General features: G+C 37.8%; 1 protein-coding gene across 4 annotated transcripts in view; it reads right to left on the reverse strand.

Moving 5' to 3' along the window:
• Positions 1-5793: 5793 nt before the first annotated feature.
• Positions 5794-14081, reverse strand: part of ccser1 (coiled-coil serine-rich protein 1) — a 118676-nt gene continuing 110388 nt past the window's right edge. For 2 of the 4 annotated variants that reach the window (XM_024275555.2, XM_024275554.2), the window contains exon 11: positions 5794-7666. In XM_024275555.2, the coding sequence (XP_024131323.1) occupies positions 6905-7666 (762 nt within the window). In that variant the 3' untranslated portion in view covers positions 5794-6904. The remainder of the gene's footprint in view (positions 7667-14081) is intronic. The other 2 variants (XM_024275556.2, XM_024275558.2) reach the window with 2 other exon arrangements.

Below are 14081 nucleotides of genomic sequence, written 5' to 3' on the forward strand. Positions count from 1 at the left end.
GAAACTGCAAGTGAAATTTATGATCGGAGGAGTGAAATGGATGTGAATGGAGATTAGAGTGAGGGATTATAAAGTGCATTGGAAAATGTAAGAGGGGGGGATTTCATCATAACAGATGGGATCTGATAAAAGAGTCAGGTTTTATCTTTTTTGTCTTATATTTTGTCCTACATCAGTAAATTTGCTCCACAGCAAAAATCACTTTTTCATTTAAACCAATTGGTCTGGAGTTAAAATAGGAAATACCATCTGGAATGTGAAGTTTTTATATTTTTACACAACAAATGAATAAAAACTGATTTTAAATAGTAAGTCATTTAATTTAAAACATATGCAGCTACAGGTGCTTCTCTTAGATCACAGCTTACATTGTTTCCTCAAAGTGTCAGCAACTTTTTTGAACAAATTTTCAAGTTAATTGCAGAAAAAAAAATACTATGTTTGGTTTCAAAACGTATTTTTCACTGGTTAAATGGACATGAACTAGCATGATTTTTGAAGGATCTCAAATTATTTTTTAATTCAGCCAAAACATGTTCTATGATTTTATTATTACTAATATAACCAATGCGCTCAATTTTTCCTCTGTTTTTCACTCTGTGTTAACATCCAGGGAGGTTGGCTGCACCACCTTAGACTTCAATTTTTTTCAAGCTGCATGGAGATGGTTTTATAGCCCTTTACCTTTAATAGGCTTGTCTTGCTTTTTTTTTTTACTGTTCTGAGAAAACTTTTGCTTTTTTCTTCAAAGATCATGATTAGTCTGGTTCAAACCAGGTCACCAACAACCATCGCAGACACTTGGAGGATACGGCTTAGTTTTTCATGTCACTACGGCCTAATTATTTTTTTTTATCATATCTAAGGGTGACATTTGTTTTGTCATATTTAAAGTATTTTAGAGATAATTGAGTCTTTTGTTACAATAGAGTAACAAAAAGGATTTTGTGTGTGTGTGAGCAGTAAACGCATATACAGAGACACGCACATAAATCATACCTATGTCATCCATTATGCATACCTACATGCATACAAATGTATGTGTATTAATGCAGACCTGAGTGCTCATACATTCAGATATGTGTGGGTTTTCTAGGATATTTAAATGTCTTACTAAATGTAGATTTTGGATGGTTTGAAATCATGCATGGTACAGAAGGTTCCCCTATTCAAACCAGCACATGTCCCGGCCCATCTTAAGTTTGCCAGTGACCATTTGGATGATCCAAATGAGTCATAGGATAATTTTAAATGGTCAGATGAGACTAGAATAGAAGTCTTTGGTCTTAATTTCACTGTGTTTGGAGAAAGAAGAATGATGAGCACCATCCCTACTATGAAGCATGGGGGTTGTAACATCATGCTATGGGATGTTTTTCTCCACATGGTCCAGGGCAACTGCACTGTATTAAGGAAAGGAGGATCGGGGCAGTGTATTGTAAGAAGCACTAAGCCAGGATAACCAAGAAGTGACTCTGTTAAGAAGTTTACCAAAGTTCTGGAGTGACCTAGTCAGGCCAAAATCCCTCCTGCGTTGTATGCTAACGTGGTGGACATGTTCTGCAATTACCCAGAACCTACAACCCGAAGAGATGGCTTATGCCCAGTCTGAGATTCTAAAGTTGATTTATTTGGACTTCTGTGTATCCTTCTTCATCATTTCCACAAACTTTTTGCAAAGAAGGGCTTTTCAGTCCAACTGTTTAACATTTTGTTATTTTTTTCTACTTTTGTGTTTGTAGTGAGGGTCTTTGCTATTGATTAGATGAACAAAATGCTCACGTTTATCATTTCTGATCAAAGAAGTCTGATAATCAAAAATAGGACAACTTTTTTACATTTTAATGTCATCAAACCTGGCATCCTTTCCATTTTTGTCACGCGATGTGTGATGCATGCTGTTATTTTAAATAAATCGCATTCAGAAATACAAATATTTAAGATAATTCCTAAATAAACCATATATTAGTGTTTGATTATTGCTTCTTCTTCGATTAAACAGGTACTCGGGCTAATTTGATCCAACGCAGTCAGACGGCAACTTTTCCTGTCTATTAGGTGATCTCTTTGGGTTTCACAGCTCCATCAATTAGGAGTCGGCTTACTGATGAGCTGACCTTGTCTTGTCAATTACAACAAGTAAGCATGAGAGCGGCAGACTTCAAATCCTGCGAGTGCTCCACTCAGCCAGTCATAACATCACCAACACTAATCGAGCAATTCCTGATATGAGAGGGGAGCGCAGGTCCTCCCTAAGGCGTAAACAGTCAGTCTGCATCCCACACACAGACATGCTCACAAACGCACACCAAGGTAATTGATTTTCTAAACACCGTCATACTCTATGGTCACTGCCAAAAGAAAACTTACTAAAATAGGTTGGAGACTAATTTCAATGAGGTGGCAGCGCTCTTTGCAAACAGACACTTTCAGAGTCCACTCACATGTTGCAACTTAAGTATTTCTCTATCAGAGTTGGGATAATGACCCCGAAGATTACTTTTCTTTCTTTAATTCATTGCTTTGTTATGTGTTCCACTTTCAGCCTGCGACTTAAATCATTCTTTTCTTTAGAGATCCAGACATTAAAAAATCCACGCTGCCTGAGAAGAAGAAGAAGAATTAGGTCTCCTAGATTTACCGCGTTATTGCTGTGCACCTTTATTAGACCTCAGGTCCATTTCTGCTTTATTACACTCCTGGTATTTTACATATGGTTCTCATTTTGAAATAAAACCCCTGAAACAAAAGACGAGGAGCTCGACTTCAGGGAAGTGGAAATGTAATGTTTTAACCCTTTTTATTAATTCAGAATATTAATAAGGACACAGTGGAAATGAAAATATTCACCAAATTTTTCATTTATTTCAAGCATATTTCTTAAATTTCTAAAATGTTTTTCCCATCGGGTCAGATCCCTTCTGATTAAGAGTTGGATTGATTGGACACTTTGTTGTGTTTCACTTTCATCTTCACCAGTGCACAAATATACAGTTATTCATTACAACAGTATTTCAACAAAAAGAGCCATAATTACAGAAGAAAACATCACAAAAATCATTTTAACAATAAAATTAAATTTTAAATATCATTAATATTTCCTATCTTTATTATGTCTAGATGCTTTTAGGAAATTATACTATGGCAATAAATATAAATAAGGCAAAACAATAAAAAACACAATAAATATATTTCTAGAAATATAGTGTAGTGATTTCAATGTGCTTTTGGGTGAAAAATAAAATCCAATAAAGGTTTATAGGGAGTGTCTATCGCTGCAGAACTGCAGTCGCTCTTTTAAAAAACAGAAATGGACGAGAAAAAAAAATGCCTTAGCATTTAAATATTCTCTAAAGACATTTTATGTCAACTACATTATAATCCATGCATCGATAAGGGACGTGAGCAGCCTAAGGGTCATCCATCAACAAAGCCTTGGCACCTGTAAGCTAACTAAGCGGGAGATTTTTGATTCCCTTTCCAGCTGCACACTTTAGTCACTCTCATCACGAGCCAAATTGATGCCATCCATCCACTCTACCTGCTAGTTAATTGTATTTACCAGGTGTAAAATTACACCCTGATCAGGAAGCTGGAACGGAGACATGTGGTACTGTCCAGGATTGAGTCCTGGACTGATGGCCACACAAGGTGTCTGCTTGACAACTCAGAAGAGGAGAAAAGCGATGGAGCAAAAAATATGACAGTAATTAAAGGTACTGTTAGCATTCTAGGGAAAAGGCGTGACGATGTGTTTCAAAAAGACAGGATGTCATAAAGAAAAGAAAAGTTTGAATCAAAAGCATCTTAGAAGACCAGATGGAGCGCTGCAGCCACCACACCTGGAAACAGATCTCCTGTCCTTCAGGCTTTTTCTTCACCTCTACCAGGTCCTTTCCTCATGAGGTGGTCATTACAGCGCACACACAATTTACACGGCTCCCCTTAGGCCAGGCGCTATTTACAGACGGACAAGGTCAACAACCTCTCCAACATCTCACATGTTCTGTGGACGCCAGGAGCTGTGAATTGGTTGACACTGTTGGGTTTGTTTACCTCAAAGCCGTTGGGGAAAGACATGAATGTTCAACGCTCTTGTTATGTCAGAGAAAATATATTCAGCAGCACAGAATTCACACGATCCAGCTGTAGTAAAAAACATGGATGTTTTTGGACAGAAAAAAACATTTTTTTTTTAGTTCTTAAATTGTGGTATGTCACATCCACGAATGTACAACCCAGCAGCATCTCATGGCAGTTATGCAGTGTTTAATGCAAAGTCACTGAACCATTACTTGCTTTGACACTCAGGCTCAGACTTTTTTCTAACAACTGCTTACTTGACAAGTCAAAAACAGTAAAAGTGTATTATTTTTTGTATTAACCTTAAAAAAGTCATTGATCGACACTTTCATTAGGCCAACTACTAGAGCTAGTAGTTTGCAGGCATTTATGAGCATTTTTTCCTCTGATTTGTCACATAAATATATATCCCTGTCTAACCAGGTTTTAGCTTATTAAGGAAGAAGTTTGTGTACCTTTAATCTCAACATCTTTAGCATTATATTTAGATTTTTTTTTGCTTTTCTAAATAAAAGGACAAGGAAATATTTTTTTTAAACAGGCCACACTTAATTAAGTCATGTGCAAAAATTAGCTCATTTTTCTTTATCTGTAATACATACTGCAAATATAATGATCTTAGAGGATCCAAGAGTTTGGCGAATCAAACAAGACTTTGTCAATAAGCTACGAATAGAAAGAAAATGAAGAGATTCATGGGTTGCGTCTGAAATCCTTCACTACTTAGGGCACTAAATAGGGCACTGGACTGTCCTACACTATATAGTTTTTTTTTTAGTAGTTAGGGATTTAGGTGGGAACTCTGACATAGTCAATTCCATAATCCAGCCCTAAAAATGTCCCAGAAGTCTCCGCAAAAAATCAGTTGCATTGATGCTCAAAAGATTGGTGAAAACAGACCACAATGCATTGTGTTTGAATGATTTTTTATCTGAAAACAAATTATTTTCCCTTTTTTTTAAATAAATTATTCAGGTTTTCATCTTCAGAAAATAATGGATTTATCAATAGTCTTTGTAAAATGTTCGTATTTATTAGGTTTTTACTTTGGTAAATCTGTGACGTCATGTTTGCCATTAAAAAAAAAAAAAGTAGCGATCATAGTGCCTGAATTGCTTTTAAAATCCAGGGCAATACATTGTTTTTTTCAGTAGTTAGAGAGTAAGGAGGGAATTCGGACGTAACCCTGAAATCTCATTTGGACTTCAAAAGGAACCAGGTGCTGCTAATCATCGGCCTTTGATGAACTCACCCTCGACAGGTGTGCAGACCCCCGTGAAAGCAGAGCTAATGCTGGTGTGTGTTCGCACAATGTGTCAAACGTGAATGACACGAGCATTGGTTTTTAGAGCAGCAACTGTTGCTGCACGTCAATCTTAAAAGAGCAACAGAACTGTTTCCAAACAATTCCGGGTTCGAAGTTTCACAGGCGCTGAAAGAGGGCTGTCAAACGATAAGCTTTCAAGACAGCTGCCAATCTTCGGAGGAGCAGAGTGTGCAGCAAATTTAGACAAAAATCAATGCTTATTGAAAGAAAGAAAAAAAAATCCAATTGCTGCATCAGAATCCTCTCAAGCCTCACTGAGAATTTTAAATATTTAAAACACTTGTAGTACAGATGTTCGATCTTACCTTCCATCATTTAAGGTTAAAAATTGATACAGAGTTTCAGCAGAAACCTGTCAGAATCACAGCATTATTTCTTCGCTCCTGGGCTCCTTTTAGTCACTGAGTCAACCATGAACCTCTTCAGGTCTAGAATATTTTCAATTGTTAGTGTGAGGCCTTCTGACTGCTAAATAAAGGTTTCAAATTTAGCAATAGAACAATGGATCGCACCATCAAAAGTGTGAAGGAAATGGCAAAAAAAGAAAAAAATTTACTCTTTGTATACTCTTGATTTTTATACATTCAATTTCTGATTTTAAAAAGGTCCATTTAACACTTATTTTTTTTCTAATTAAAAAAATCAGACCGTAGAAATATATATGTTTACGTTTCTTTATGCTCGTCTTATCTTAACTTTTACTACAGCCAAATTCCTTTTTTTCATGTTTAGAAATATAAATCAGATTAAAAAAAACTGTACCAATTGTTGCACATGACTGTTTTTTTATATTTTTAATCTACTTCATTTTCCAAACTGAGAGCTAAATAGGAGGGCTTTTTTTTAGTGTTCGTGTGTTTTGTTTCCCAAATCTTTCCCAACAACACAAATGAAAAGAGGACAGCAGAGAATCTCCTAATCTGGATTTGATCTAAAGCAGGACTGTTGAAAGGATAACATATTACCGCAGGCGCAAATTAAGCTCTCTGGGCTCATTGTTAAAATGATCAAATGGGTAAAAAATGATTTTTTTAACATGCATACACCTCATCTGTTCATTGAGTTTTAACACCGTGTTATTTGTGCAGATGGTAAAGCAGAGATATTACAGATGATGCGGTGCTGAGTGTGCACGGCTTCATTTGTGTTTCTGTGCACAGATAAGTGCTTGCAAGTCTGTGTGCACTTTGTGTGTGTGTGTGGGCGTAAGCTCATCTGAACTGTCAGCATGACACAACGTGGGAGCTGTGATAGACGAGTGATTGCCTTTTTTCATTCTCACAGCCAGAAGTGTGTGTGTGTGTGCTAAACCGAGTGAATGTTTGAAAAAAGTAAGCTGAAAGCTGGTCAGGGCTACAAAATGTGATGGTAAGGGGCAGATCTACATTGTTTTTGTTTTTTCTTTCCTTTTTCTTATAGGATTGAAGAGGAAGCATAAAACAACAGTTTTCCTCAAGTTCAAATGTCATTAATTTATAATACATGTGTGTACCTTCAACTGTCTCTCTGTGTCAGAGCTTGTAATTCTGCTGTATGAAGGGAATGTTGGAGGAAGACATTTTTACGGCTGTAGCTGTGCAGAGACAAAGGACCTCTGGGGGGTTGTCCTAAACGCCCTGTGAATGAGGAAGATGACGCTGCCGAGGAAGGATTAGAAGTTGAGATGGACACTTGGTCCGTTGACAGTGTGCTCTGGGATTGGGAAGGACTACCCTTACTGGTGAGACTATGGAGGCTTGAAGAGGTGCTGGCTCCAACTGATCGTGGAATATGGCTTGGTGGAAGGTGATCTCCACCTCCTCTCCTAACACCGGACACATTCGATCCTCCTGGTCCTTTTTCTGGGGTTAAGGATTCAGAGGAGGAGGACACGGCTTCAGGCTGCTTAGAGCATAGAGGTGGAGCAGTGTTGTTAGACTCGGGGAGCTGGTTTGGGCTGGATTGGAAAGCTTGAAGCTGAGGTGATGTCGTGGGGGATGCTTGGGCAGTGGACAGTTTGGAGGGACCGGGAGCAAAATTCAGGACAGGGTTGCGGACTGCAGACTGTGTCAGGGCTGGTTGGCTGTGGCGCTCTTCTCTGGCAGTGTGCCTCTCGGAGGCAGTAGGTCGCCCATGCAGCGGCGTGTAGTGACACAGGTGGTGCTGGTTAGCGAGGTCCCCTCCGAGTGCTGGCCCCACAGCTCGTACCACTCTTCGGTCCCTTGGAGCCAGGCTGCTGCTGTTGCCTAGACCTGACCACCGCCCTGGATGGCTGAGCTGAAAGAGGGGGACAAAAAGAGCAAGTGAGCCTGAGTGTGCAAGATAACCTGCAGTTTTTTCATTATTAGTCACAGGATTTTTTCCAAAAATAGGAAATGTAGCAAAAGAAAAAAGAAACTTGAAACAAGTGTGTCAAGTGTTCCGGATAGATTACTAATTGGGGGACATTTGGAAACCAATCTTTTTGGGCTCCTGCAGTTTTATCTAATTGTTCTCAAACCAACTGGAACCCCGGTCTCTAAAGAAACTAAAATGTTCCATGAGAAGAGGGACAGTGTAACTTATATGAACACATGCAAATGCACTTAAGGTCCGTAAAAAAACCTCCACTCATAAAGCCATGGCTTCTCACTCCCTGCCACACATACACTCGAGCACAATGGGGAAGATGGCACATAAAGCTAGATGGCAGAAAAAGGAGCCACCTGTTCTCTTTCACGCTCTGTTGCACCCCCTTATGCAATACATCTCATCACTGCCCCATCCTCTCTGTAACTCTCAATCTCGCACACATACGACTAAAATCACAGTGGGAACAAGTGTGCCGTGTTCACTAAAGAAACCAAATCTCATCTGACACTGAACCTCCAGGGAAAGTAAGCAGACTTGACATTTGCCAACACAAAGGCGGTGTGTGTGTGTTTTTCTATGTGTGGTGTGCATATGCATGAGCATGTGTCTTTGTAATTGTATATGTGCTCGTGGTGTACGCCTGTGCAACACGATGCCCATGCGCTTTCACCACAGCTCTGTGTCTTCAGGCATGCAAATGAATACTAAAAGAAACATTATGTTGAGGTTGCTGGCAGAAAAAATTTGGTGGGAGAGGGCTGAAATGCAATTAGCCAGAACACGGCTAGCTGAATCCATGCAGTGCAACAATGCCACCACTAATTCAGAGATGCGGCCTCTTTGCATGATCTAATACAGTCAACCTGAAATCAAAGATGGTAATGAAGACAAAGAGAGTGCAGAGATATTGAATGTGGTGGTTTTACAAGTTATGCTTTAAGGCATAATCATAGGCAGTGAATTATAAATAGCCTAAGTATGAAAAGTAAGATAACAGAACATAATCCCACGAGAAGACTAAGTAATTATTATCACCAATTCTTGAATAGAATTGATCTTTATGCATGTCTTAGGAGATAAGATTATAATCATTTTTTTGCTATGAAAATTCAGTGTTATAAATGCTATTTCTATTCGGGGTCATTAAGAAGCTGTGGCCTATTCAAGATGTGACCAGAAGAGAGATGAAGAACACCCTCAACAGATCATCAGTTTGTTTGAGGGCCACAAAGGGACAAACAAGACAATTAGACATCAGCTGATAAATTAAAACCACCAAAACAATTTAATATATTTGTTTTTATGTCATGGAAGGAAATGAGAGGTGAACACAAAGATGAAATACTAAGTCAAAGTAGCAAAAAACACAGATGAGAATTATACCAGGATCTTCATTACCTTCTTGTGTTTTCAGGTAATTGTCAGCATTTCTAACTTTATTCACAAAGTTGCATACATTTGCCTTCAACTATACAGATTACTTTTATTTTGTATCTTTATTTTGATAATCTTTTTATCTTTTCTAAAAGTGTACTCAGTGGTATTTAATTATATTGATGTAGTTTTTAAGGCAATATCAAAAAACCTGTGTCGTTTTCTAGGACTTACTTTCTGCAGAGTAGTAGTAGTTGATTTGAAATTCCTCTCCGAGTTGTGGGTGGGACTGTTGGCATGGAGTAGGCCCACCCCTACTTCCTATCATCTCTCTGTTTGTCTACATGCTGTCCTGCTAGCTTACAGCCCCTCACAACCCCAAGCCAACATTACCGGTGCAACAAAAATGTCGAGCAATATCGGAGCTATCCAGCCATAAAGTTTTAAGCCAGATACTAACTCAGATGAGGAAAACAACAAGTGGATGCATTGGAGTGGAGCAAGTCACTTATAAAACGTTCATGGCTGTTGTGATGTCACAACTACAATCCTTTTAAAACAGCATTTTTTCATCTGCTCCTGATTCACAACAATTTGTTCAAAGAAATACTCCGAAATGCAACTCTGGGCTAAATTTTCTTTAAACATGTCCTCCATCAATTAGAAAAAATGCCACAAGAAAAAGTAAAAAACACAATTTTCAATAGTGAGGGTCTTTTAAAGACAAACTTCCGTTTTCTGTCAAAACGTTCATATTACAAATTATTAGTATTAGTTTTGAAAGTTTTAATAAAATACTGGGTAAATCCAATAAAACTAAAGTGATACTTATTTTATTACCATACACGGTTGTAAAATTCTGTCAGCGCTAGAGCCTTTGCAATCCTGCAACCCTTAAGAGACTTGACTTTAAATACATTTCTCAGAGGTGCTATTTCTAGCTTTATTTTATTTATGTATTTATGCATTTATGTATTTATTTATTTATTGAATTTTTAAGTGTGAAGGGATGAAGTGATTTAGTTTTGACTGTTTTGAGCTCTAATTTAATCTGAATGAAGCAAAGTGCGAGTTAAACTGGTCCATATAAATAAAGGAATTGATAGTAAAAACTAAAAAGCTAATGTAGATTTACTTGAATTATTATTTTTTAGTTAAGTTAAATAAATAATATTTCTCTTTCTAAAATACAGCAGCGATTGTGTTTTGCTATCTTTGGGAGTTTACATAAGCATGTTCTTTTCATAACATATGTGGGAAAAGAGAAAAACAAAACAAAACGGACAAATGGACTAAATATATTATTGCAACACACTATTTAACTATAAAAAACTCAAAAAATGTTTGCTTTTTGTTCATGTTAGAATATTTTACTTATTGTGCCAAGCTACTAACAGTAGTTTACCTGCAATGCTAATAAACTCGATTTAAAAAGTGTTAACTAAAAGCAAAATGACATTTTGAACTTCTTAAAAAAGGACGACAGGACTGAAGTGTTTTGCTGTCTGCACAGTTCACACAACAGCTCTGGGATTCTATCCTTGCTTTCTAATAGGTTGTAATGGGCGGATAAACACTACAAGACTTCTCGCAAATTCCTTCATCTAATTAAGAGATGTGTGAATTGCCATTTCAGCCAGATCTTCAGCATGGGGTGTTGCAGGAAAAAAAAGAACAATATGTTGAATATCTTTTATGGTCGTGTAGATTGTTGAGGGGCGGCTTAATTAGGGCTAAATCTCTAATGTTACAAAGACAAACAAAAAAGTGCTGAGTTTCTTTCCACCCTTAGACATTTGTGAAAACAACAGAAGGTAGGGAAGAACAGCGAGATACAAATTGGCAGAGCACTTTGAAAGAAATAATTACCAAGCGCAACACAAGAGTTGATTGTTGGAACATATGCACCGCATCAAAGGGACATTTTTGATCCAAGTTTGGGAAGCGGGCGCCATGAATCAAAGCTGTGAATCAAATTAGCCTAAAGAATAAAAGCTTGAAGGGTACACTTGTAAGTGCGCATTAGGGATAGACAAACATAAGACAGACAAAGTAAGCAGAAAATGTCAAATACAATGCACAAAAGCGTACACAAAAAAAGAGGGAGGTTAGAAAACAGAGGCAGAAGAAGCTGAGACAAATGACTGAACTGGATTGGTTTAGGATGTTTAAGAATGTTTCTGCAACCTTTAAAAGCTGAGCTTACCATGTTATTGTGTATGTGTTTTATTAGATCTTGTGTTTTTCTTACTTTAAGACTTGATAGCTACACTTTTTCCCAAAACAGTTTTAACCTGCCTCTTGCCCTTGACCCTTAAAAATCGTGTCAATGAGGTTTTCTTGATTAAATAAAAAGTAAATAAATGAAAAAAGACTTGTGCAAAGTTAATTAAAACAGAGGTTTAAAAGGAGAATGATTCAAAGGGAAAGGGAAATAAGTAGGACTGAATTACAAACTCAGGTGTCCTTTCTCAAGAACACTCTGTTGTAACTAGGCTGCCTCTTTGCTAGTTACAACACCAGCGTGTGCAAACACTCTGGAGAGTCTGTGTGGTGGAACAAGAACACAAAGACACTCAGAGACTCAGGTAAATCAAAGTGATTTAAAGGTGCAATTTCTCTACAGCCTTTGTTTTTTTATTGACTGTGAAGAATGCAGCAACGTGTAATGGACATGTTTGTGTAAAACAACTCTGTAAAGCCTGAAAACAGCAAGCTTTCATGTCACGAGTCTTGTTAAGAACTGGAAAAAATATCAAATGATTTGTGCCTGCCTTGAACTGCAGCTTTTGGACAGTTTTCTTCGATAACTGGAGTAAAAAAAAAGAAAAAAACTGACTGGTCTCAGTTAAGGTAGCTCATTCCTGACTATTCATATTAGCGATGACTTCAACACGTTTGACATCAAGCTAAGCAGAAACTAAAAACTGACATTTCACTGCTCAGATAACTATTCATAGAGACTGTCAGTATCTCTGCAGAAGCAGGTCTGCAAGCCTACAAACACCAGGACATCCATTTGTTCACTCAGGCATCCATGCAAACTGTTTACAAGTCTGTGGATGGGATCTGACAAGAAGGCATACTGAACATCCGTAGAACTGATTCAGTGGCTGGTTTTTGTCAAATCTAAAACTCACTGTTTATAGTAGACGTATCTTTAAAACGTACTCCAATGAAAATTGTGTTTTTGGTGTTTTTAACCTGTTCTTGAGTCACTTTTCTAATGATGAGACATGTGAAGAAAATGTATTGGCAAGGAAGTAATCCTCCACTAATATCCCAACATCCCTTTGTTTACACTCTCTCCCACTAGCTTACAGCCCCTCACAACCCCAACCCAACATGACCTGTGAAACAAAAATGGCGAGCAATATTGTAGCAATCGGGTTTTGAGTCAGTTGTCAGCTCGGATGAGGAAAACTAAGACTGAATGCATCAGAATGGAGCGGAGTAGGGATACTTTGGCCCGCCCATTTCTGTTGATAAATATATATAGTCTTCCATCATGGAAAAAATGCGACAAGAACAAGTTAAAAATACCAAAAACAAAATTTCCATTGGAGTGGGTCTTCAAACAGAGAGCTCTCTGCAACAGAGAAAGGAAAGGGAGGCAAGGTTGCTGCACACTAACAGTCCCATCAACAACTCAGAGGTGAATTTCTGATGAATTAGTGCCGCTCTGCAGTAACTATGTCCTAGAAAACAAAACAGGTTGTCTGATTTTGGCTAAAAACTGCTTAATTATAATTAAAAGACCAGTGGAAATGCTTTTGCAATAGATTAAAAGATTATCTGAGAAGGTCTTTAAGGATTTAATTTGCACTGTTTGCTTTTGTTTGTTCTGATTGTTTTTATTATTTTGTTTTTATATGTGAAAGGCAATCCATGTTAAATTAATTATTATTGAGTGTCTTTGTTACACAAAAAAATCAGTTTATTTCAGTAAAACCTGCATTTGAAGACCGTACACATAACACTGCAAGTTTTAAAATGTAAAAAACAACATTTTGGGGGTATTTATATATATATAAAAAATAGAACCAAACTATTGACATTTAGTGAAGTCTCCAATGTTTTGCATCTTAAAAATGATGAGATGCATTGTTGTTGTCCAGAGAAGGGCCAGGGAACAAAGGTACATCACACAAGCAGCACTTTACTGGTGTTTTTGCACATTTATCTAACTCGCTGTCGCCTATAAGCAGTTCACACTTTAAAAACTTAAAGAGGATAACACATACCTCCCTCACAGATCAACAACACATCAGTGTTCAAACACTAAACAAAGGAGCAGGAAAATAACTGCCAACTGCCTTGTGCTTTAGCTGGACAGCATGAGGACTGTTAAGAAAAATTCACATTGAGGAGCTTTGTATTTGAAACTGAGTGCTTATATATATATATATATATATATATATGCAATCAGAGCAATTGCCAAGAAATGGATGTCTCTCGAAAGAAGATAATCTTTCAAGCATCAAGAAACTTTTTTTCAAACTAATTTCATTACATGAACGAAAAACAAAAGAAAAGCGTAGGTGAAGAATGTGCAGGTTGCCAGCAAAAAACTGAATCAGATAGGGTTCCGGTCACAAATGGACAGACAGCTGGTTCCACATGCAGCAGGTTTATTAGTTCAGACAGGAGCTAAGCACAGCTGAAAGTCCAAAACGCTAAATCAGGTTTAGAGAGGCAGACCAGGGGAACATCAAAGAAGAGAAAGAGTTGTCAAGGTCCAGGCGAGGGTCAGGGCAGGCAGCAGGCAATCAGAGAAGAACCAGGGTCAGGTACACAGAACATAGAAATGCTCAGTAATGCAGGTAGGGTGGGAGAGACTTTGTGCAGTGCTCATTGACTGTATAAGTACGAACTGGATATAGCAAGCATTGAGGTCCCCCATAGGAAATGCATTACCTTTGGCCCTCCCACATTCAGGTCCGAGCCTTCGCCGTCACTTACTGAT

The sequence above is a fragment of the Oryzias melastigma genome, linkage group LG9, assembly GCF_002922805.2.
Source record: "Oryzias melastigma strain HK-1 linkage group LG9, ASM292280v2, whole genome shotgun sequence".
In the NCBI taxonomy this organism is placed as follows: domain Eukaryota; kingdom Metazoa; phylum Chordata; class Actinopteri; order Beloniformes; family Adrianichthyidae; genus Oryzias; species Oryzias melastigma.